Source organism: Ctenopharyngodon idella, chromosome 15 (genome assembly GCF_019924925.1).
Source record: "Ctenopharyngodon idella isolate HZGC_01 chromosome 15, HZGC01, whole genome shotgun sequence".
Taxonomy (NCBI): domain Eukaryota; kingdom Metazoa; phylum Chordata; class Actinopteri; order Cypriniformes; family Xenocyprididae; genus Ctenopharyngodon; species Ctenopharyngodon idella.
In genome coordinates this window covers 6,793,432-6,819,390 of record NC_067234.1, presented here as the reverse complement: position 1 = coordinate 6,819,390, position 25,959 = coordinate 6,793,432, and the positions used below count along the sequence as shown (strand labels likewise).

Below are 25,959 nucleotides of genomic sequence, written 5' to 3'. Positions count from 1 at the left end.
CCCAAACACACAAATGATCTTGAGAAAATTACTAGCAGTATGTGCACCACTTTCACTAGTACATTAGATACTGTTGCACCGATGAGATTAAAAAAGGTTAGAGAGAAAAATACTGTACCATGGTACAACAATATTACTCACGCTATCAAAAGAGAAACTCGTAATCTAGAACGCAAATGGAGACAAACTCGTTTAGAGGTCTTTAGAATCGCGTGGAAAGACAGCTCGTCCCGTTATAGAAAGACTCTAAAAGCAGCCAGGGCCGAGCATCTCCGCAAACTCATAGAAAATAACCAAAACAATCCAAGGTTCTTATTTAGTACAGTGGCTAGATTAACAAATAAACAGACATCACCAGAACAAAACATTTCATTACAGTTTAGTAGCGATGACTTTATGAATTTCTTTACTGAAAAAATCGAAAGCATCAGAAATACGGTTGTAAATGTACAACCCTTGACAGAGTTTTATGATTCAGCCTCAATTATCGTCCCTCAAGAACAGTTGCAGTGCTTTACAACTATAGGACAGGAAGAGCTAAATAAACTTATCACAGCGTCTAAACCAACAACATGTTTATTAGATCCAATACCCACTAAACTACCGAAAGAATTGTTACCTGTAGCAGAAGAGCCTCTTCTCAATATTATTAACTCGTCTTTATCTCTAGGTCACGTTCCAAGACCGTTCAAGTTAGCAGTTATTAAGCCTCTCATTAAGAAACCACAATTAGATCCAAATGTATTGGCAAATTACAGACCCATTTCAAATCTTCCATTTATATCGAAAATATTAGAAAAAGTGGTGTCGGTCCAATTGTGCTCCTTCCTGCAAAAAAATGCTATCTATGAAAAATTTCAGTCAGGATTCAGGCCTCATCATAGCACAGAAACTGCGCTCGTTAAAATTACAAATGACTTACTTCTAGCTTCTGACCAAGGCTGTATCTCAATACTAGTGTTACTTGATCTCAGTGCTGCGTTCGACACTATAGATCATAAAATACTCCTAGATCGACTACAGAATTACATTGGTATCCAGGGACAGGCATTACGGTGGTTTAGGTCGTATCTATCAGACCGTCACAATTTTGTTTATTTAAACGGGGAAGAATCTAAGATAACGATAGTAAATTATGGAGTGCCTCAAGGATCTGTGTTAGGCCCTCTGCTATTTTCAATATACATGCTGCCACTTGGTAATATTATAAGAAGACATGGAATTAGTTTCCACTGCTATGCCGATGATACTCAATTATATATTTCAACACAACCAGATGAAAACTCTAAATTATCCAATCTGACAGAGTGTGTTAAAGAAGTAAAACATTGGATGACTAGTAATTTTCTTCTATTAAATTCAGATAAGACTGAAGTATTACTTATTGGGCCAAAAACCTGTACACAGAATCTCTCAGACTACAATTTGCATTTAGAAGGATGTACTGTTACTCCATCCTCGACAGTTAAAGACCTGGGTGTTATATTAGACAGCAACTTGTCCTTTGAAAATCATATTTCATATGTTACAAAAACAGCCTTCTTCCACCTCAGAAACATTGCTAAGATACGGAAAATGTTATCTGTTTCTGATGCAGAAAAGTTAGTTCATGCTTTCATGACGTCTAGACTAGATTACTGTAATGCATTACTAGCTGGTTGCCCTGCTTCCTCAATAAACAAGCTACAATTGGTACAAAATGCAGCTGCTAGAGTCACCAGGTCAAGAAAATATGATCATATAACACCAATTTTATCATCTCTTCACTGGTTACCTATTAAGTTCCGTATCGATTATAAAGTACTGCTAATGACCTATAAGGCTCTAAATTGGTAAGCTCCTGTGTACTTAACCAATATTTTATCGCCCTACAATCCTTCACGCTCTTTAAGATCACAAAACTCTGGACTTCTGGTTGTACCTAGGATAGCTAAGTCCTCTAAAGGAGGGAGAGCGTTTTCACATTTGGCTCCTAAACTCTGGAATAGCCCACTCACCGTCTTAATCATACACTAGATTTAATTATATCACATGGAATCAATCGTACTGATATAGAAATTCTACCGCAAAGTGATGATATCACTGATCATTACCTTGTAACATGCGTACTGCATACTGCTGATATTTGTCAAATTGCACCGCAATATCGAATACACCGCAATACAATCCTTCACGCTCTTTAAGATCACAAAACTCTGGACTTCTGGTTGTACCTAGGATAGCTAAGTCCTCTAAAGGAGGGAGAGCGTTTTCACATTTGGCTCCTAAACTCTGGAATAGCCTTCCTGATAATGTTCGGGGCTCAGACTCGCTCACCCAGTTTAAATCTAGATTAAAGACACATCTCTTCAGCCAAGCATTCACATAATCCATCTCATATCAGAGCAATTGCACATGACTATCTTTGCTTAATGTTATGAACAGCAGCTATGCTAATTATTCTCCATTTGCTTTTCTGTTTTACCTCGGGACGCCCGTCCCGAGGTGACTAGAGAGTACATCAGTTTCAGTTTGGATCCAGCCTCTTAAGAAGACCTCAGATGACTAAAACTTTGGAAGAGACGGCGCCAACTCCTGCGATGACTTCAGAAGATGCAACATCTGGATCAACACGCACATTCACATTCTATAAATCCTAATTATTGTTAATATGTAATTCATTTTTCCAGGAGCTCTTTGCTTCTACCTCCAATTAAATTGCTAACAGTGATTGTATGTTAATCGCCTAAATTATTACATTATTAGCTAACTGCAGTCTCCAAATTGTAATGTTGATATGCATTCTCTGTAAAGCTGCTTTGAAACGATATGTATCGTGAAAAGCGCTATACAAATAAATGTGAATGGTGGTTGGCTCTCGTACAATCACGCAGAACACTTTAGCAACTGCCCAGTGCCAAGTTTTGCCACAGCAAGCACTACTTACATTTTCTTAAGAAAATGTACATGTCTAGTAGTGTTCAGATAAATGTAGCCTTGGTGCGCATAACAATTATTTTTCATTTTTCACTTTGGGGTAAAATGAAGTTCGAAATACGTGACCAGCGAAATACTGTTAGCGAACATCCGACACCGTTCACTCTGCTGAGAGTGACGTTTAGATGAAAATATAAATATACTGTATGCTGCACCCTTTCCTCTCAATAACAAAATAAACACACAACAAAACTGAGAAAACAGCAAGCATTTTTTAAAATAAAGCATAAGAAAAGCATCTGATCATCATAGCAATGTGGATATGTTTGCACAAGCTTGTAGCAATGCCACATAAGGGGTGACATTTATACTTTTGTCTGATTAACACTAATGTATGGTTGATCATTTATTCTAATTGTCACCCCGTTTTCTGTACTGTTGCCTCAGTGTGTGTGTGAGACCCCGTATGAACGAACTCTCGCGAGATTCCGCACGTCCCGTGCGGCCTAGTCATCACGTCACAATAACATGGAACTTTTTACTATATATGTAGCCGGCTTACCGGCGTCTGGTAGCGTCTGTGTTCGCTCCGTTCTCTGTTGCCTGGGTTTCGCCGCAATTGTGGACTATTTATCTAACTGTTTTGTTGGAGTATACTGCCGCCTCACTTGTGGAGTTTTGCCTGTGTGTTTTTGGACATTGGACTGCTTTCCAGTGAGGATTTTAACAGTTTCGGTTGCCGATTTGGATCTGCTCTCGGACATTCATTCATTCATGGACATTCCCCGTTGAGACTGATTCAATTTCATACATAATACAGTTGGACTTTCACACTCACATACACTCTTTTTTGTTATATTTTTCTGGTTGTATTGTGGTGTAAGATTTTTCTAAATTGTATAATACACTTGGGTGTTTGAAACAAATTTTTGTCTCAATCATTTTTTCTTTTTTTTTTCTTCCTTGTGGAACGTTTCCGTCATTTTGGTGTACTCTCCATTCAGAGTGTTACATAGTGGTGGCCCGTACAGGGAACGTTCTGTTTGTAAACTTTTTTGTTAGTGTATATATTTGTAAATATGGAGGATACAGATTCTGCTACTCAGACTGCTATGGTTAATGATAATGTACAGACATCTAATGATCCTGGTGAAAATGTTGATAACTCTGGTGCTACGCCTGATGTAGATTTTACGGCAGGCCCATTTGTAACTCGACGTAATCCTACAGCAGAGTTAACATCTATGCTAAGTTCCCTTTACATCTCTGACCCTGATGATAAAAGTGATGATGATGATGTAACATCAGCCTGTGCGTACAATGTTAATGTCATACAAACAATGCAAGCAGATATTGATAAGGGCCAATAAACCCACCTTTAACTTAACACAAAAGTGCAGGCTGGGGAATGTGATTTTAAACAGTCTATTGAAAGCGCTTTAAATAGAGAGGCCAATTTTCGGCAGGCAGTGGATGCTAGCTTGGCAGAGCTGGAAGAACATTTCCAGAAAAGTCCGGAGAAGTTGGAGAGGGCCGTTGCAGACTGTTTTCTGAGGAGAGAAGCAAAATGGGAGAGTCAGATGAAAAAACTGAGTCTCACAAGTACCCCTTCTCTGTCCTGCCTACAAACATACACTCCAGCTACTTCCTTTTCTTTTTTTACTGCCCCTAGAAAAAGAAAAGGCGGATAAAAAACCATCTGAAAGAAATACCTCCAAACACCTGGCTGGCTTATCCATCGCCCAACCACAGGCAGCAACATCTCTCCTATTGGTTCCGCTGGCGGTGCAGGGTAAAGAAATGAAGGCAGTGGTTGACACAGGAAGCACCTTTACACTAATGCAGGAAACCCTGTGGAGACAGTTAGGAGGTGAGGCAACGACAAGAACAACAGACCCTCCCCAAAAGTTCATAATGACAGATGGCAAGGTTCATCAAGCTGTAGACCAGAGGAACATCACCTACAGGTGGCACAATAAGGTATGCAAACTAAATACCTTTATAATGAAAGATGCTCACTTAGCATTCCCTCTGTTGGTTGGATTGGATTTTTTGAGGGCTGCTGGTGCCATTCTGGAGCTTGCTCAGAATAGATATGGCCTGGAGACAGAAGGAGGTTACATGTATTACCCTTTCTACAACACTCAGCTGACTCCGGGGTTAGCTACCATGTCTGCTGGTCAAACTGGGCTCCACACTGCCACTGTAAGTCTATACTACGCCTTACCTCCAACCTGGGAAATGCCACTCATGTCCCCTCTGCCTCTAGATGCTCCAAGCTGGGACTCAAGTGGACAATCAAGAGGAGCTGCTGAAGCTGATGGCTGCCTGGCCGTGTGCTACCTCCAACATCCTGGGGAAGACAGATGTGAAAAAACACAAAATCAATTTGACGGATGAAGTACCCATTAAATCTCGAGCTTACTGTGTTTCCCCTTTTAAGAAGAAGATCACTGAGGAGCACGTGGACCAGATGCTCAAAAACCGTATCATCGAGCCCTTTTTTTCCTTTTTGGCGTCACCCGTCGTCCTGGTTCCTAAACCGAATGGAACATACAGATTTTGCGTCGATTACAGAAAACTTAACAGCAAGACAATACCAGAAACTTATCCCATGCCTCTTGTACATGACATCCTGGAGTCCATAGAAGGAGTTGCGTGGTTCAGCACCCTGGATCTCCAGTCGGGATATTCGCAGGTGGAGATGGAGGAGAGCAGGGGCTATACCAATCCCGGTCTATGCCATTTGGGCTCAGGAACTCCGCAACCACCTTTCAGAGACTGATGGAGAAGGTGTTGGCAGAGCTTAGAGGGCAGTTTTGTTTTGTGTACATCGACAATATAATTGTCTTCACCAGATCCTTACCAGAACACACATCTCATCTAAACCTGATATTCCAAAGACTCACCCGAGCCAATCTTACTCTCAACATGAAAAAGTGCCATTTCTTCAAAAGACAGCTGAAATTCCTGGGCCATATTGTCTCCGAAAAAGGAGTTGAGGTCGACGCTGAAAAAACCAAAGCTGTCGTTCAGTATCCTCCACCCAGAGACCTAAAGGCACTCCAGCGTTTTCTTGGTTTAGCTGGCTGGTATTACAAATTCATACCTCATTTTGCAGACATCACAGCTCCCCTCAACAATCTGAAAAAGAAGGATGTCAAGTGGCAATGGACCCCAGAGTGTCAGGCCAGCTTCGAGAACATCAAAACCTTACTTCAAAGTCCACCTGTCTTAATCCAACCAGACCTCAACCAGCTGTTCCAGGTCCATACCGATGCCAGCGATGTGGGCCTGGGTGCCATCCTCTGCCAGCAAACACCTGAGGGAGAGAGAGTAATAGCGTATGCATCACAAACGCTTCACGGAGCAGAGCTTAATTACTGAACGTCCGAAAAAGAATGTTTGGCAGTGGTTTGGGCGGTGGAAAAATGGAAACATTATCTGGAGGGAAGACGTTTTGATGTGTATACCGACCATGCTGCTTTGGCCTGGGTATTTAACAGCCCCAAGACCAACTCCCGTCTGACCCGTTGGACTCTCCGATTGCAGCAGTTCGACTTTCAAGTCCACCATCGGAAGGGCTGCTTGAACCAGGGACCTGACACGCTGTCTAGAGCCCCTGGGCCTGTAAACGAAGAGGAGCTAAACATTCTTCAGACATTCCCTACTCACTGGCTGAAATAGCACAGGCCCAGGAGAGCGACAAAACGGTCAGTCATCTGAAAGCAGAACCTAAAACCAGGAGAGTAAAAGACCATCAAATTACCTTTGAAGAACATCAGGGGGTATTATATCGACAAGTTCCAATGAAGAATTCCAGATGGTTGTCCCTCAAGCCTTGATACCTGTATTACTTCCACGACAATCCGTTGGGTGGACATCTGGGAAGACTAAAAACCTTGCTGAGGCTGTTGGAAGTGGCTTGGTGGCTGTCGGTGCGTGCCGACGTCTGGAATTACGTCAAGGGATGTGAAACCTGTCAAAAATACAAGCACGACAATGCTAAACCCAGTGGTCTGCTGCAGTCAACACAAGTCACAGAGCCTGGTCAAATAATGGGAGTGGATCTGATGGGCCCTTTTCCAAGTAGCAAGAAACAAAACACCTACCTGCTAGTAATGGTGGATTACTACTCTAAATGGGTAAAATTGTTCCCCCTACGTGACAGTAAAACACAAAAAATTGTGAGAATACTCAGAGATTTTCACCCGATGGGGGGTCCCGAAGTATCTTGTGTCTGACCGGGGTTCTCAATTTACTTCAAACGTGCTCTCTGAATTATGTAACACCTGGGGAAGCATCCAGAAACTCACCACAAGTTATCATTCACAAACAAATCTGACAGAGAGAATAAACAGGATAAACAGGACATATGTGGGGCAATACCCCACATACTCATCGAAAGACAATCCATGATGGCAGAGGAAGTAAAGCACAGAGTGGAAGTACAAAAAGCCAGACAACAAGGTATTCTAACTACTAGAGGAAAAATGCACAGTTTCAACTGGGTGACCTCGTCTGGATGAGGACTCATCCCCTCTCGTCTCGGATTTAAAGGGTTAGTTCACCCAAAAATGAAAATTCTGTCATTAATTACTCACCCTCGTGCCGTTTTACACCCGTAAGACCTTCGTTGATCTTCGGAACACAAATTAAGATATTTTTGTTTAAATCCGATGGCTCTGTGAGGCCTACATAGGGAGCAATGACATTTCCTCTCTCAAGATCCATAAAGGTACTAAAAACATATTTAAATCAGTTCATGTAAGTACAGTGGTTAAATATTAATATTATAAAGCGACGAGAATATTTTTGGTGTGCCAAAAAAAACAAAATAACGACTTATTTAATGATGGCCGATTTCAAAACACTGCTTCAGGAAGATTCGGAGCGTAATGAATCAGCGTGTCGAATCATGATTCGGATCACGCGTCAAACCGCCAAACTGCTGAAATCACGTGACTTTGGCGCTCCGAACTGCAGATTCGACATGCTGATTCATTATGCTCCGAAGCTTCCTGAAACAGTGTTTTGAAATAGGCCATCACTAAATAATTTGTTATTTTGTTTTTTTTTTGGCGCACCAAAAATATTCTCGTCGCTTTATAATATTAATATTGAACCACTGTTCTCACATGAACAGATTTAAATATGTTTTTAGTACCTTTATGGATCTTGAGAGCGGAAATGTCATTGCTCCTTATGTAGGCCTCACGGAGCCATCGATTTAAACAAAAATATCTCAATTTGTGTTCCGTAGATTAATGAAGGTCTTACAGGTCTGGAACGACATGAGCATGAGTAATAAATGACAGAATTTTCATTTTTGGGTGAACTAACCCTTTAATGTAGCAATGCCACATAAGGGGTGACATTTATACCTTTGTCTGATTAACACTAATGTATGGTTGATCATTTATTCTAATTGTCACCCCGTTTTCTGTACTGTTGCCTCGGTGCGTGTGTGTGAGACCCCGTATGAACGAACTCTCGCGAGATTCCGCACGTCCCGTGCAGCCTAGTCATCACGTGACAATAATACAGAGCTTTTTACTATATATGTAGCCAGCTTACCGGGGTCTGGTAGCATCTGTGTTCGCTCCGTTCTCTGTTGCCTGGGTTTCGCCGCAATTGTGGACTATTTATCGAACTGTTTTGTTGGAGTATACTGCCGCCTCACTTGTGGAGTTTTGCCTGTGTGTTTTTGGACATTGGACTGCTTTCCAGTGAGGATTTTAACAGTTTCGGTTGTCACTTTGGATCTGCTCTCGGACATTCATTCATTCATTCATGGACATTCCCCGGTGAGACTAATTCAATTTCATGCATAATACAGTTGGACTTTCGCACTCACATACATTTCACACTCTTTTTTTTAAAATATTCTTCTGGTTGTATTGTGGTGTAAGATTTTTCTAAATTGTATAATACACTTGGGTGTTTGAAACAAATTTTTGTCTCAGTCATTTTTTCTTTTTCTTTTTTTTTCTTCCTTGTGGAATGAGCGTTTCCCTCATTTTGGAACCCCGGTCAATTCGGCACTCTAGTAAGTCACCTCACGTTTATTTATATAGCACTTTATACAATAGATTGCTTAAAATCAAGTAGCTTTACCATATTAAACATGAAAACCAGTGCCAGTGTCTCATTCCATCAGAAGTACAAATTCATTTTCTACTATAAAGCAGCTTTCCAGTGTGTTCATGTTTTCACTCTGACCTCAATGGACTGTATAAATGAAATGAACCAGTGAAAAAAGGCAGAGCCTTAGAGCCACACCTACCTATCACATCATCGCCACAAACCAATGGTAGTACAAAGGTGTTTACCAGCTGTAGTGAACTTTTCCGGAAAATTCGATTTGGCAAGCTGTTTCGAACTCCCAAAACAAACTCCAAACGAAATTTGTTTTGGCCTGATTTTGTTTGAAATGATGTCACATCAGTTTGTTCTTCGATTTCGCTTGAAGTATATTGGGGCCTTAAGAGATTTCTTTCAAAGACGACTTACTTTCCGACCCACAACTTTTGAACGGTATAGGTTTATATTTCATTAAACTAAACTTATATAACTTTTTTTCTTTCATTTCAAAGATATACTGTCTTTAAAAATCCAATATTAGGCCTGTATTCCTAAGCTTTCATGCATTACATTTGTCTACGCTCAAAAAGGGATGTGACAACTAATAGGTTAAGCTAGTTTCAAAGTCAAAACTGTCTCCAGGTTTATTTCCAGAAAGTGGATTAATGATAATGATTACTATCGGACTGCATTTTTCCATCATCCTCCTCGGCACCTAACCACGCACACATGGAGCTCATCTCACCCTTATCATCAGCACTACATAGGCTGGATCCCAAATGGCACCCTAAACCCTCACGTTCTTTCTCAGAGTCCACACTTATATGACGTAATGCTGCTTTGACTGCCGCGTAAAGTCCTCTGCGTAGCTCGCGAACTTGCGGGCTCAGCTGAAGTGCGCATTAATGGCGCATAGCGGCCGCAAAGGGGGGGCGCTCGCGAGCACCCTTCTGAAACCTAAAATGATGAATGGGACACCCTACAGTCAGAGATTTTATATTATAGGGAGATGAGAGGGTCTGTATCTTTTACCTTTGGAGAAAGCGTAACGGTTAACTTAATCACGTGTAGCACCTCTCAACCTATTGTGTAATGGCAGTGACATCAGTGCCGCCGTTCAAAACTCCTTCCCTGCTTACCGCATATGCGTACTGCCAAAGCCGGGGCGTTAGCATTAGCCGTTACGCTTTTTTGGCTAAAGGTTGCAGGCTTGCCTTCCAGTGGCTTTGCTATGGTCTTGTGGACTTAACAGACACGCGGCAGCCATTGCAAGTCCACAAGACCGAAAGTGCATAGAAGTGTGCCATTTGGAATTCAGCCATAGAGCACACACACTCCCTCAGTCACTGTCTGACCTCATCTGATGCTACAGACTACATACCTGTTATATGTTCCTGACTACCTTGCTAGCTATGCTGTTACCTCATCCAAGTCATTCTCCAGTCATCCAAGTCATCTTCCAGTCAGCCCTCTTCTCAACGTTGTCCTCTCATGCGTGTGTGAGCTTCAACAATTATGTCAGACAAAGACACAAAGTTAACAATACAAGTACCCTATATTTCATCTGCTAACGATCTCAAGTATCATTACTTATCTGTTTATGAATTGTGTTCCTGTCATATCTTCAAATAAACCTCCAGTAACTTTATTAACATTGTGCTGCTTAGTGGCACGTCCGGTTGTCATTGGCATGTGCCACTAAAACTTGTGCCATGCGGTGATGGAATTTAAATGAAATGCATTTACAGATCGGTAATATTTTTCAAACATGTAATCAATTTGTGGCACATCTGTATTTGAGTGGCATGAATGTTGTGTAATACCAGTGCTACTATATGTTGTCGATCTCTCAAACTGCCCATTCTAGGAAACACACGGAATAATTCTATCATAGGTCACTACGGATGCCACATTAACAGTCGCATCCATTACTGTAAAACTTTATATTTGCATAATGCTGCATGCATGATGGTAGGTGTCTGTATAAGTAAGTGTAACAGTGGCCAACACAAGATGAACCAAAACTTACGACAGTTGAGAAGTATCCACGGGTGTTGTTTTTTGTTATTTATTTGAATTAACAGGAGCAAAAACAAGTAATACGAGTCTGATATCAATCTAAATAAATATAGATATAATTTAATGTGTGGTTGGTGGCTCTCATCTATGGCTTTAATATTTAACAAATAATTTTATGGAATTATGTAGCAAGAAATCAAAAAAAAATAAAAAAATAAAAAAAATTAAACAATGTGAACATGCATTCCTTCTGGAATTGCCTGAAAGATTTGATGATGTGTTTGACTTGCTGTACTAGGCACATTATAATAGACATCCAGTTTAATATAATATCTTTATTACATTACTCTGCATTGTGAAGAGTTGTGTCAAGTTCCAGCACACTTCTGAATGGTTTCTGCCAGTTTTCATAATGCATTTCAGAATGATAGGTGTCACTGTATAATGGTTTGTGGCATTTTCTCTCATGCTTAACTCATGCTTAAAAGTTAACAATATGAAATACCTGATTGGCAAGTGTCAATTTGTGGTGGCACATACCCCTGCTGGTTTCACTTTTTTAGCTGTGTCCACCAGTCTAAATCATGTCTATATTCTTTTATAATTCCAAATGTCACAGCTGAACTGTCAATCCTATTTAAATACAAAAAAATGTGTTGAGTTATCAAAACAACTGTGTATGGACAATATGTATTTAAATACATTGTAAAAAAAAAAAAAAAAAAAAAAAAAAAATATATATATATATATATATATATATATATATATATAATTAAAAAAAGAAACGTGTAATAAATATAAACACATACAACGTGCCAGAGGGAGATATTACATTTGGAGAAGCCTAATGGTTGTTGTAACTCTGGGATGTAATAAACCCCATATGTCTGGAGGAGCCACAACATACAGTGACATGCTCCACAACAATGTCAGTGGCAATGACGCAATCCATCAGCACATGGCAAAAGTTTTAGTGGCACATGCCAATGACAACCGGGTGTGCCACTAAGCATGCCACTTAATGTTAATACTGCCTCTCTAAACCTACCTGTTTAAGTTTTCATTGATTTCTCAATTCTGATCATTGCATCCAAGCCTGAGCGTGACTAGAGAACATTATTTCCTGCAAAATAAACACATGTAACATAAGATGATCATAGTTAAGTGATCTTTGTAGACTTCATAAGCACCTAACATCAGTACCATAAAGATGATTCTCATTGCCAGAGTCCTAAACATTAGGCCTATATAAAGTGTCACTATTTTAAATGTTTTGCGCTTAATGTATTAATATTGTGTATGCGATTTTCTATGCAAATAAATAAAAACAAAAAATAGCATAAATATGCATATACACCGTGGTTATAGGCACAGTTTTAATGGCATGACCACCCTTACGGAAAAGAAGTACTTCAAGTTAATGTGATCAAGTATATTTAAGTAATGTTCAAGTATATATTTTTAAGTATACTTTATGTAATAAGTATACTAGTATCAATGTACTAGTAGTAAACTTGTAAGTGTACTATTTTAATACCGCTTGGGACTAAATTGGTCCAATTGAAGTGTACGTTTAATTGTACTACAAGTGTAACAGTAGTAAACTTTAAGTACACAACTAGTTCACAGCTACGTTTCTCATTTGTATTGCATTTGTACTACAAGTGAACTTATAAGTATACTAGAAGTTTACTATTTTAATACTAGTAGTACGTTTTTAGTATATGAAAGTACACTTTGAAATATACTCTCAGAAAACTACTAGTTTAGTGCAAGTATACTTGTAAGTTTTCTTTAAGTGAACATAACATCACACTTACAGTTTACTTATATATTATTTTTGCACTTTGAGTATACTACTTATGTTCCTACCCAGATAGCAACAGACTCCGGGGCGAATCCGCCTTCAAGTCGCCTGCTCCGCTGTACGCTCAGATTCAATTCGGCAATGCGCACAGAATATGTCCCGCCTCCGCACAACGCACTGTCAACTCGCGGACTCGTCACAGACGCTTGGCTGATTCATTGACCGGAAGTGCCTTTTTCAACTGTCGTCGTCACTGAATCCTTCTCCTCACCGTGGAAAAGCTGGAGCCGACAGGTCGGTGAAGACTGAACACGGTAAGAATAGTTAAAATATGCTTTATTTGTACAGTTGTATCCAGTAACATTACCGTTAATTGCTTTTTTTTTTTTTCATTTTTGTCATTTTTGTCATTTTTAAAACTGACTGTGGCCAAGTTACCTCCTCGGTGTCATTAGCGTTAACTTAGATTTGAGTGAAAAGTAATTTGGCAAATAACCTTTTGAGTAAAACGCTATTTGGACAGAATTTCTTTATCTTTCTGGGAGGTGGGGTGATTTAATAAATAAGGTTTCAGTCCAATCCGACTTAAAAGCAAATCTAAACTCCTTTCGAGTAAAATAGCAGGCGAGATAAGCTAATGTTAGGCCTGTTTTTTTTTTTTCCCCCTGAACTTCTAGTTGTTTGAGTCTATTTTTTTGTTTACATATGACTATTCTCCACCTCATGTAATGTTGTTTCAGATCATTATTTCATATCCTATTAATTCATAATTAATAAGTTACCGTCTCTCTCTCTGTGTGTGTGTGTGTGTGTTCTGTTGCAGCTTACAACTCATTCAAGAGCCACCAGTGTGTTTTTGGAGTATTTCATCTTTCGTCTGAGGAAAGTAAGATTTAGGTATTATTTTTTATATACCTTTAACTGTACTTTAACTCTTTCCATTTTAAAAACATTTTATTCTAGCTTCATGAATCCTTTTTTTTTTTATCAACACTTAAATGTGGGTAAGTTTCATTAAAAAAAGGAAACATTTTTAAACAAAAAGCTGAGAAATTGCATTTTTGTCAAAAGACTATGTCCGGATGGGATTCAGAACGATGATCAAGCACGGGTGGAGTAGATCGAGTCCATAAACACCCCCAAAGCTTCATAGTCCTCATTCAGTAACGTTAGGCAGTTTTGATTTATATGCTGTTTAATGTTTGATGATCGCTTTATTTTATATTTACGTGAGTAATCTTCTATCGCGCGTTTCAAATTCTTCTTCTCCTGCACTTTGATCCGGAGATTCTGTACTCTTTCAGAAGATGCGTAACAGCGCCCCCTACCGTATATAGCCTGAAAATTCAGTCAATGGCGACGAAAGAGTGAATGTACATTCCTATGTACACTACCAGTGGACTAGCCTACACAAAAATTCAGATACTCAGAATTAGGAACATATCTGTTTTCTTTATAAATCAATATTTTCAAACAATGTACTTTTATACTAATACTTAAAAGTATATTTATAAAAGTAATCTCGATCAAAATAGGCCAAATATACTTAGACTTTTCTGTCAGTATAAGTCAAGTATACTAAGTGCAATTTTAAGTATATTTCTCAGAAGAACATAAAGTATATTTCTGAGAAGTATATAAAAAGTAGACTGAAAGTATACTTACTTATTTTTAGTTTAAAAGAAGTATACTAATAGCACACTTGAATAAACTTCTTTTTTGTAAGGTCAAACTGATGACACTGGATTCCAGATTTGATTAAATTCCAGTTCAATTAAATACTGAATGATTAAATTATAATACCCAACCCAAGTTTTATTGATGTCTTTCCATGACCGAAACATTAAGTGATTGATTGAGAGTTGACACGTTTCAGTAAGTTGTACTGTATCTTTCTTCATACCATCTGATGTTCATTCATGTCTATTTCATGACATAACTACTGTAGTAGTATAGATGAAGAGATAATCGGTCCTTGTGTGCTTGCGTTTCCATTTGAACTGAGGCGCTACAGCAATCTGTCACACCACATTAAAGAGTGTCAAAACTATTGTTTTGAATTTTGTGATAATTTTTTAAAATTATTTATACTGTTGTACAATAAAAAATATTAAGCTTACAAAATAAAATAGTTTTCTAAAAAAAAAAAAAAAAAACGTATTTTATATGGCTATACTGTTCTAAAGCCAAAGCAAATTTAACAAAATGTTAACTGGAAATAAGTTACTTTTTCTACCCACTATTATTAGCACAAGAAACATTATATTAAGATTATCTGTGAAGCACTTTAATTTTAAACAATCAATTTAATTCCAAAGCAATGTTTAAATGATTGTGTTAAACATATTTAATTAATATCTTAAGGTAATATGTTTTCTTTGACAGCCCTAAAATTTTTTGTTGTTTTCAGTAGTGTCAAGGATATACTTACACATATTAAAATAAATAAAGATTCTTTATTGATTTATTTTATGATGGGAGAAATCAAGAGAGCAATCAAATGGCATTAATGATTGCAAAATCGCTAAATAAATCTTGCCAGAACCTACATTTTGTGTCTTTGCTTTCTTCTTTTCAGCCTCTCCATGTTTCTTATTCACAGCTTTAAGTCTTTAAGTTGTTCATAAGCTCAAGTTTCCTTCTGTCTGCAATTACAAAATGAAAACGTGGGTTATGGAAATGGAATCATGGATCATGAAAAAAGAGATACGGCAACTGTGCCATCAGTACAGTCTTAACGTATCGAAGGACATTTCCCAGTCAATGAAAACCCTAGAGATTGAAATAGTGGAACTTCAGAATTTGGTAGAGTCCACAGGAAATCAAGGACATATTGAGCTCCTCAAAGTTAAAAGAAGGACTCTGGATAACCTGTTAGGCATCAGAGCACAGGGAGCTTTGATCCGCTCACGTTTTCAGAGTGCAGTAGAGATGGATGGTCCAACTAAATTCTTCTTTGGTTTGGAAAAGAAGAATGATCAAAGCAGATTTATACATTCTTTATACTCATTGGGTGGCAAAGAAGTGGTAGAGCCTAAAAAAATTAGAAAAAGAGCTGTACTTTTTTATTCTGAGCTTTACAAGAGTGAACATACAGAGGCAGATGAGCTAGCCAGTTCTTTTTATATGGGTTTGCCTAAAGTACCAGATAAGACCAATTCTTGGCTTGAGAGGCCGCTTTCAGCATCTGAGCTGCATGTTGCATTTTAAGAAGACATTTTAAGTGATTGTTTGTTTGATATAAAATTAATTGCTGTAAGGCCCCTGGAATTCATGGTCTACCATTTGGATTTTATACAATGATTGGGTCAATGCTGGGGGGGTGATTTGCTGCCTGTGCTCAGTGATAGCCTGGCCGGAGGGTTGCTACCTTTAAGCTGCAGGAGGGCAGTCATTACCTTATTACCCAAAAAAGGTGATAGCTGGGACACTGCTGCGGTTTGTGTCTGTAAGCTCTGTATAGATTTTTGTTTTGAATCTCTATTTACTATCATTCCTTGTTGTTTATATTGTTAAATATAACTTAGTCATCACCATATATCAGACATTGTATTATTTATTATCATATTAATCTGACATCGCTAGCTTTAATCTAAATTGTTATCGCTAGCACAACGCGCTAGTCTTTTCTCTCTCGCTCTCACGCCTTCACGAGTCCATCAAACGACTGTGGTAAGTTGGATCAGTCAACAAACACAGTAAGTCATGTCATCTTTACCTGTTATTGTCATTTGCACTGCCTGCCACATGTATAGCATAGCCTTCTCTGTCAGCGGTAAGATTTACACATGTGATAAATGCAGGGAGATAGTCAGGCTGAACGAGAAGATTTCAGAATTAGAAACACGCATCCAAACATTAATTCATGATAGTAAGAATGCAAGGGCTTTAGATACTGCTTTGGATGTGACTAGCTTAGTGAACTCTGTACATTGTTCGGTTCCAGCTGTAGAGCCCGTGCAGCAGGGCAACTGGGTGACTGTGAGACAGCATAGTCGTGGGACAAAACACTGCTCTTCCATTCCGATTAGAACTTCAAACAGGCTCTCCCCACTCAGTGACGCACCCACTGAGAATCCTGTTATTGGCAATTCTATTTATTGGCAATTCTATCAAATCCTAGTTATTGGCAATTCTATTACATGGAACATGAAATTAGAGACACCAGCCACCATAGTCACATGTTTGCCGGGAGCCAGAGGGCCTGACATCAAAGCAAATTTAAAAGTGCTGGCTTATGCTAATCGTAAATTCTCTAAGATTATTATTCACGTCGGCACTAATGATGTTCAACTTGCCAGTCGGAGATCACTAAAATTATCATTAAAGTGGTTTGTGAACTTGCAAGTACGATCTCAGACACTGTAATTTGTTCTGGCCCCCTTCCTGTTCGTCAGAGTGGTAAGATACTTAGCAGATTATCATCACTCAATGGCTGGCTGTCTGAGTGGTGTCCGCAAAATAATATAGGGTTCATAGACAATTGGAAAAGTTTTTGGGGCAGACCTGACCTGTTTAAAAAGAGATGGTATTCATCCCTCATGGAGTGGTGCTGCTCTTCTCTCTAGTAATATGGCACATAGTCTTAGAGATGAACCTTGACTGACTGGGGCCCAGGTCAGGAAGCAGACAGACTGGCTAAACCGACCGTCTGCTAGCTGTCTCACGTCACAGAAGTCAGATATATCACAACATAGAGACTCTTTCACCTAGATATCATCACATAGAGATATCTCACAGAGGAAGAAAATAATATGTTAATTGACTTTTATAATGGGAAACTGGTTCCTAACAATACAGATCCCTTTCCAAGTAGTTTTTTTAGTCCCAGTCTCAAAGGACTGTCTGGATCTTTTATATAAATGACTTGTAAAAGTTTTAAGTAAAGCAACTTTAAAAGAACGTAGTGATACAGTGTGAAGAGAGAAATGGGACTAGATGATGAAGTTAAACCAGTTTGGCGAGTTTTATACAAACCACCAATTGAAAAACGCACAGGTGATTTTCAATGGAGAGTTTTACACGGTGCAGTTGCTTTAAATGCATTTGTGAGTGTTATTAATATATTGAGTGATTGTCCTTTTTGTAAAATTAGGGAGACAATTTTTCAAGTTCTATAAAATGAAAATAAAAGATTTCAAGTTTTATTAAATGATGAATGATTTAGAAAGTGTTTTGCCTTAATCGTGTTTTAATGAAGCTATTTGTACAGTTGTAGATGAAATGTTTGTTTTTTACTACCATGTTGCAATAAGCTTTGGTCTTTTGCACCTCATTTTTGTTTTTTGGTTGTGATTTGTTGTTCTGCTGACTTTGTAATGATTAAAATAATGTGTGTTGAAAACTCAAAAACTCTCTTTCTCCCTCTCTCACTTGTCACAAATAGAAAGTGAAAGTAAGTTAGAGTTCCCCTGCCACCATTTTAAGCAGGTGAAATATGAACGCGATACAGAAAAAACAGAGAAACATAGAAACATTAATAGAAACATTTATCTAAGTTTATGCAGGAATTTCCGTGTATCTTTATGATGTTCAAGCTAGAGGATTTGAGATCCTGTATCTTGTAAAAGTTTGATCAAGGTGAGTGTTTATGTGTGGTGACTTCCTCATATTAATATGAATCTCTGGAAGACATTTTAAGTGATTGTTTGTTTGATATAAAATCTTTAGTAAAGGGTTTCTTTCAATTTAAAGATTATTTTGTGTTTCGTGACGATTCTTCAGAAGTTTAATAGCATGTGTAAACATGTATGACTGAGCTTGAGCTAATGCAGTCAAATGATCCCTTTTCTCCCACACTCAAGATATGTTCAGCTAAATTATGCAGGTTGTTTAATCAATTTAATCATTTAATTTTGTGTCGATTGTTTTTCATTCAGAGTCTGTGGAGGAGATCAAACTCATCAGATTCACCTGCAGCTTCATCATGGCTGATTCACAAGGATCCAAAGATGGAGATTTTTCTCCAGGATGCAGGTACTTTCAACAAACACTGTTAAATATTGTATTACATCACAGAAAAAGATCACAGTTTTTTTTTTTTTCCCCATCAGATCACAGAAACAGTTTACAGAAAAAAAAAATGTGTAGCCTATTTTTGCCTGTTGTTTTGTTTTAATACTAACATGAAATATGAAATGAAAAAAATCATGAAGTTCCTCAAAAAGCTTTTTGATGAAAGATGAATGTGTTTATATTAATATGGTTCCTATCATAAAGAATGAACACAGTAATCTAAAGGATTAAACTGAATCTGTTCTCTGTTACAGTTCAGTCCAGCAGAAGAGCTCAAACCCAGAGTCCAGCTGTGTGTCTATAAAGAGTAACTGCTCTATGGATCCGCCACAAAAGTTTAAGAGTGGAAACACAGAGCCTGATCTCAGGTACCTTATTTTTATAAAATATATGCTTATAGTATTTGATCTATTAAAATACAGGAGTGTAATGATCTGGATATAATAATTCTATTATTTCCAAATAATTCTAGTAAATAAAAGTTCAAATCCTGCAAGTTGCAGTCTTTTAATTATTATCATGTTATACATCATGCAAAACCGTTGAGTGTCTATTTTTATTCGTGTACACTCACAATAATGACAAAAATTTGTGCTTTTGTAAAATAAAGAAAACAAACAGGGTGCGCTTTCTGCCGTCTCAGTCTCTGTGAACTTTTTTCTGAAACATGTTCCAAAAATGAACTGAAACTCAGTGAATACTTGCCACACAAACGTAAGAGATATGTCTTTAGAAAGCTTGAAGTGTTTACTTCTAAATGAAGTAAGTCATATCAAAAACAAATATTCTCTGTTTATATAATCCGTATGAAATGAGGTACAGTTTCTCACGCATCTGCTCATTCTGTCAGGACCACTTTCGTCAAATATGATTGATAATAGCATAGAGTTTGTATTGGCGGTATGGTTCTGTTCGGGGCAACTCCCTGCGCATCCATGCAGCCTAGCATAGATAAGAGCAGTTCCAAACAAAACCATATGCTGAAATCCCCCAACACAATCTGACTGCGAAAATCTGAATGCCATGTTTCCTTAAAATGCAGTTACCTGAATGAGCCCAGGCCACAAGCATGTTACCAGTACCTGAAAACTTAAGCAACACCATGTTGCCAACAATACCAGAAGCCTTAAGCAATGAGCATGTTGCCCTTACCCAGATGACCTTAACAAGTATGTTGCCATTACCCGCATAAGCCATAGCAACAAGCCAACATGTCCTTCAACCAATACGCCCATATAGGTCGTTTGTCACTTCCCTGAAATACGACCCATAGGAGCGTTTACTAAAGTCGCGCCCCTATCGACAACAGGACACTTTCATTTTAATTCATTGTACCCTTTTATCTGCGTCATATTTTGGGTTTCCCGTAGCTCAATTGGTAGAGCATTTCAATATACAAAAATATGCAATCATGTGGTCATGCGATCTTGGATTGTGGGGTCATGTGCTCATAAAGTGTATATGCACTATAAATCACTAAGGATAGGTTTAGGGTTGGGGTAGGTGTAGTCGTTAATAAAAAAAATGAGTTTTGCTAAATGGAAATAGGACGAATGGTGGGTAAGGGACCGTGTAAAAAGTGCACACATTGTATTTAAATGAACACGCACCGTTTTTGATTGGTAACGATGGTCATATGTCATTTCATGACGACAGATGTAACACGACAATGTAAATATAGGTCGTAATAAGGTGCTTGAAAAAACGACCTATAGGGCCGAGGAGGACAGTCTCCAACAAGCATGATGCCAAAAAGTTTAGCAACAACGAGCATATCCCATGAATGACATGCCATCTGGAATGAAGAAAGTTAGGACTGAGTTATCAAAATGAATCAACACTGCTCGCTTATGGTTTGTATCTGCTGTCCAAGTTCCAGTTCTTTTAGTGATGAATGTACAACCACCTGCTGGTGTTGACAGTTAATCATCTCATGCAGGTGCAGAAGTGCAAGCATGTTGTTGGCTGTAGTCTTGTGGTAAACCTTCATCCGTGAGAGTTGTCTTTTAATCTTTACTCAGAATGTGAAGATGGATTCTCTTCTAGAATGGTGTCCTTCTCTGCTGCATCAGTTGGCCACTTGGCCAACATCTTTAACTACTCCCCTGCAACAAACAAACTGCTGTGAGCTAGAGATGAGAGATAAAGATTTCCACTTTTACTTTATGCAAGTGGTACACGGTGAGAAATAGACTTTAGAACAATATAATGTTGCAATCAAATTAAAGGGATAGTTCACCCAAAAATTAAAATTCTGTAATCATTTACTAACCCTCAGGTTGTTCCAAACCTGTATAAATTTCTTTGTTCTGGTGAACACAAATGAATTTATTTTGAAGAATGTGGGAAACTGAACAATTCTGGGGCACCATTGACTTCCATAGTATTTTTTTTTTCCAACTATGGAAGTCAATGGTGCCCCAAAGCGGCCTGGTTACAAACTTCAAAATATCTTCCTTCGTATTCAACAGAACAAAGAAATGTATTCAGGTTTGGAACAACTTGAGGGCAAGTGAATGATGACATAATTTTCATTTTTGGGTCAACTATCCCTTTAATAATAATATAATAATGATAAATAATACACACACGATTATGTATTAGCACCTTTGGCAATAGAAATGATTGTAAATGAGCATAAGCCCTGTACGGTCCGCTATGCTGGTTTGTTTACATCTAGCTACCACAATTCCTTGCGCTCAGGCAGTTTGGCGTGACTTGCCTGGAACGCTACAAAGTCGTGAGTCGTGGTTTGAAGTCGTGACTTACAGGCTCAAAAACCTGCCTGGAACACAGCATTATATATGGATGCTGTGATAGGCGTCGTATCCTATAGGTAGACGTGAGTCACCTGGGAGTCAGTTGATGCAAACTTGACTGACGTGACCTGCCAGAACTGACGCTACGCTTGATTTATCTTTAATGTGACCACACCCACACGTTGCGCAGCATTCCAAGTGTGAGGTACGCAAACCTGTAAATGCCCCCATCACCTTGATAAACAAACATCAAGCTTCATCATTCCTCTGCTTTTCTTTGAGTTTGGTAGACGCATTGTGAGGAATAAACCTTGAATTTACCTCAGAAGAAGAAGAATGCAATTGATCCAGCTGCGGTAAGTAATTTATTCCCACTTACATTAGTTAACATGTTATTGTTACATAAACTTGTACACATTTAATTAGTTGCTGAACAACTTGTGTTTGTGGATATCTGTTCAAACGTAGATGTTTATAATGTGCTAAACAATAATGTTTCATAGAGTAAATGGTCTCATTAAGCACTGCAAGTTTGTGTCATTTATGATGTGCAAAGAGACACCAAACATTACATTTGAAAAGCAAAAGGCACCAAACACTACATGTTTTTAATCCAAACTTACTTCATAACATTACGTGTATGGATTAAATATGCATTACATTTCTAATGATTTATAGTTATAGGCCGCCTGCATTTTCCCAAAAAATAAAAGTTTTCTGTAAAGTAAAATTATTATAATTATCATTATTTTATGTAGCCCTACAAGTAGGCACAACAAACCTGGTGTTCTTTATATTTTTTTTGTGGATTTTAAATCACAATTTTAACCAGAAAAATCACAATTAGATTTTTTCCCCCAAATCGTGCAGCCCTAGTTGCTCCCAATATCAGCATGTTCACAGTTTTGCTGTTTTTTTTTGTTTTTTTTACAGGGACCAGATGCCATTGAGTCTTGTTGACTTAAACATTTACTCTTCAAAGTGTTTTTCTCTGAGAGTGCTGTACCAACATAAGCAAGCTTGTACATGAACATGGTAAAATGAAAAAGCATGGATATGACAGGTGTGTTGAACAAGAACTGTTTCAGAAATAGCACAGCGGTGTGTGACTCTTTAAGTCCCTGTTTAGATCAGTGTGCTTAAAAATGTCCTTTTTTTGTCCTTCGTTGTGTATATTTGGATTGTGTTTTGTAAATAAAATTCAATCAAAAAGCCATTCTTTTAATCTCCTCACATTCTTTCTTCTAGTCCCATTCAGCTGATAGAGCCATTAGGGGAGGGGTCTTTGTCTTCCCAGGTGTGAAACACATAATTCATGATCATTCACGCCCTCAGCGCATAAGCCTTCCTGACACAAAACATGTATTACAAATTTTAAAGCAATGTATTGTTTTATGTGAAAGAGTGGGCAGGATGATTTTCACATCATTCTGATACGAAAATTCTAGGCCACAGGAAACATTTTTTAAAAATATTGAGAACAAATATTCAGTATGTGTTTTATGGCCTTATTTCAGTGCATTAATTTTTATTTTATTTTTTTTCACAATCCATGCAAAAAAAAAATTCTCAAAACTACAAACTTTTACATACATGCTGCTCACATATTATTATAGCAGAGTTTGTGCTAAACACAGTGAAATCAGACCTATGTAACGCTAAGGTTCAATGACGAAGAAGAAGATTAGAGAATATGCACACCAGATTTAATAGAATAATCCCAAAGCCAACATGCGAGCATTAAACAAACAAACAATACCGGACATCGAACTGAACACAAGCAGAAACTAAATACATAGTGATTAACTAAAAGACGATCAGCTGTGATGGTGTTAGTGTCAATGGTGACTGATGAGTGGTGGGAAACTAGAACAAAGGAACACATGTGAAGTGTGAAAACCAAAACAAACTGAACATGACTGTCAACTTTAGCCATGAAAATGTTATAAGTAACAGAAATAAGCACAAATGCCAGGACATTTCAAAACATCTCCAGGGTCCAGAAAACACTTAAGACACCAGAGGGTTAATACATGCACACACTGTAAAAGCTGTTGGTAAGTTACTCAGTTAATGACACATTTACATCAATATCAGTGTGTCTGATTCTTTATTCTGATTTAAGGTCAAATCATCTATCCAGACCATTTAAAAACAAAACTGTGTACACGCCTGTGATTCAACCACAAGACTTTAATGAAAGCATGTATCCTGGTTTCAGGTAAAATGTAGGACTTTTGTTGTTGTTTAAGTTTTGGTGCTACAATGCACACCACACGCTCAAACACATGATTATTAATTGTTTATTAACAATAATAAACATTTCAGAAACCTAATGATGTTCTGTGTCCCATCATACAGCAAACAAAAAAAAATCTATTTTGTAATTTATAGCTATTTACTTTAACTTGTGTAATAATCTGGTATTTTAATCTTACAGCCATGACTCTAAATTTGCTGAAGTCCTCAAAACATTGAGATCAAATCTGAGAAAGAAGTTTGAGTGTTTGTATGAGGGAATATCAAAGCAGGGAAACCTAACACTCCTGAATGAAATCTACACAGAGCTCTACATCAGTGAAAGTGGAGAGATCAGTAATGAGCATGAGGTGAGACAGATTGAGACACAGTCCAGGAGAGCAGAAACAGAGGACACACCGATCAAATGCAATGACATCTTTAGACCTTTACCTGGACAACACAAACCCATCAGAACCGTGCTAGCAAAGGGAGTCGCTGGCATTGGAAAAACAGTCTCTGTGCAGAAGTTCATCCTGGACTGGGCTGAAGGGAAAGAGAATCAGGATGTCCAGCTCATATTTCCACTTCCTTTCAGAGAGCTCAACTTGATGAAGGACAAAACACTCAGTCTTTTAGATCTTCTTCATGTTTTTTTCCCTGAAACAAAAGAAATGGAAATATCCTGTGATAAGTATAAAGTTTCATTCATCTTTGATGGTCTGGATGAGTGTCGTCTGTTTCTGGATTTTCAGAGCGATGTGAGGTTGTGTGATGTGACTAAATCAGCCTCAGTGGACGTGTTGCTGACGAACCTCATTGCAGGGAATCTGCTTCCCTCTGCTCTCATCTGGATCACCTCCAGACCAGCAGCAGCTGATTTGATCCCCTCTGAGTGTATCCATCGAGTGACAGAGGTACGAGGCTTCAGTGACCCACAGAAGGAGGAATACTTCAGAAAGAGAATCAGTGATCAAATTCTAGCCGACAGGATCATCTCACACCTGAGGTCATCAAGGAGCCTCTTTATTATGTGTCACATCCCAGTGTTCTGCTGGATCTTAGCCACTGTTCTAGAGAAGGTGTTAAAGAAACCATGGAAAGGAAAGATCCCCAAAACTCTTACTCAAATGTACACACACTTCCTGATCCTGCAGACCAACATCGAGCATGAGAAGGACTATGAAATGAAAGTGAAAGAAGACATGATCATCAAACTGGGAAAACTGGCTTTTCAGCAGCTTGTGAAAGGCAACCTAATCTTCTATGAGGAAGACCTGAGAGAGTGTGGCATTGATGTGACAGAAGCATCAGTGTACTCCGGATTGTGCACTCAGATGTTCAGAGAGGAGTTGGGCTTGTATCAAGGGAAAGTCTTCTGCTTTGTTCATCTGAGCATTCAGGAACATCTAGCAGCTCTATATGTGCATCTCTCCTTTATAAACAACAGCATCAATGTGTTTGACCAGATTACCACACCAACTAATGGAGACAAAGTTTCACTATCTGATCTCCATCAGAGAGCTGTGGATGAGGCTTTAGACAGTAAAAATGGGCATCTGGACCTTTTCCTTCGTTTCCTTCTGGGTCTGTCAGTGAAGTCTAATCAGAATCTCTTACATGAACTAACGACACAGACAGGAAACAGCTCTCACAACAATGAGAAAACAGTTTGCTATATTAAAGAAAAGATCATTATGAATCCCTCTCCAGATAAATACATCAATCTGTTTCACTGTCTGAACGAACTGGGGGATCTTTCTCTGGTGAACGAAGCTCAACCTCATATGAGCTCTAGAGGATTACGTAATGTGAAACTCACCTCATCTCAGTGGTCAGCTTTAGTTTTTGTGTTGTTGACCTCAGAGCGGGTAATGCATGAATTTGACCTGAAGAGCTTAATTGGAGAAGAAAATTATCAGTAAGTAACAATGAGTTCAATCATTAATCATTTTTGTTCTAAAACATTATTAACAAAACAAGTGAAACAAGAAGCTGAGAAATCTGCAGTCTTGCAGATGTCACACAGATTTTAGTATAGTTCATATTTTTATGTTCTTTTATTTCTCTCACATAAACAAAAAACAAAATCACTCCTCCATACAGAAATAATGCACAGGA

General features: G+C 38.3%; 1 protein-coding gene and 1 long non-coding RNA gene across 5 annotated transcripts in view; both read left to right on the top strand.

Moving 5' to 3' along the window:
• The first annotated feature begins 8,277 nt into the window (after window positions 1-8,277).
• The window catches only part of LOC127496187 (NLR family CARD domain-containing protein 3-like), a 46,333-nt gene continuing 28,651 nt past the window's right edge, over window positions 8,278-25,959 (top strand). For 2 of the 4 annotated variants that reach the window (XM_051863900.1, XM_051863897.1), the window contains exons 1-7: window positions 8,278-8,965; window positions 12,896-13,140; window positions 13,650-13,723; window positions 18,706-18,802; window positions 19,096-19,209; window positions 23,726-23,821; window positions 24,041-25,759. In XM_051863900.1, coding sequence (XP_051719860.1) covers window positions 18,753-18,802; window positions 19,096-19,209; window positions 23,726-23,821; window positions 24,041-25,759 — 1,979 coding nt within the window. In that variant the 5' untranslated portion in view covers window positions 8,278-8,965; window positions 12,896-13,140; window positions 13,650-13,723; window positions 18,706-18,752. Of the gene's footprint in view, window positions 8,966-12,895; window positions 13,141-13,649; window positions 13,724-14,546; window positions 18,407-18,705; window positions 18,803-19,095; window positions 19,210-23,725; window positions 23,822-24,040; window positions 25,760-25,959 lie in introns of those variants that run through there. The other 2 variants (XM_051863899.1, XM_051863898.1) reach the window with 2 other exon arrangements.
• LOC127496202 (uncharacterized) lies at window positions 21,282-22,814 on the top strand. The gene is made up of 2 exons (XR_007925262.1): window positions 21,282-21,956; window positions 22,534-22,814. It is a non-coding gene; the product is annotated as an uncharacterized LOC127496202 (long non-coding RNA).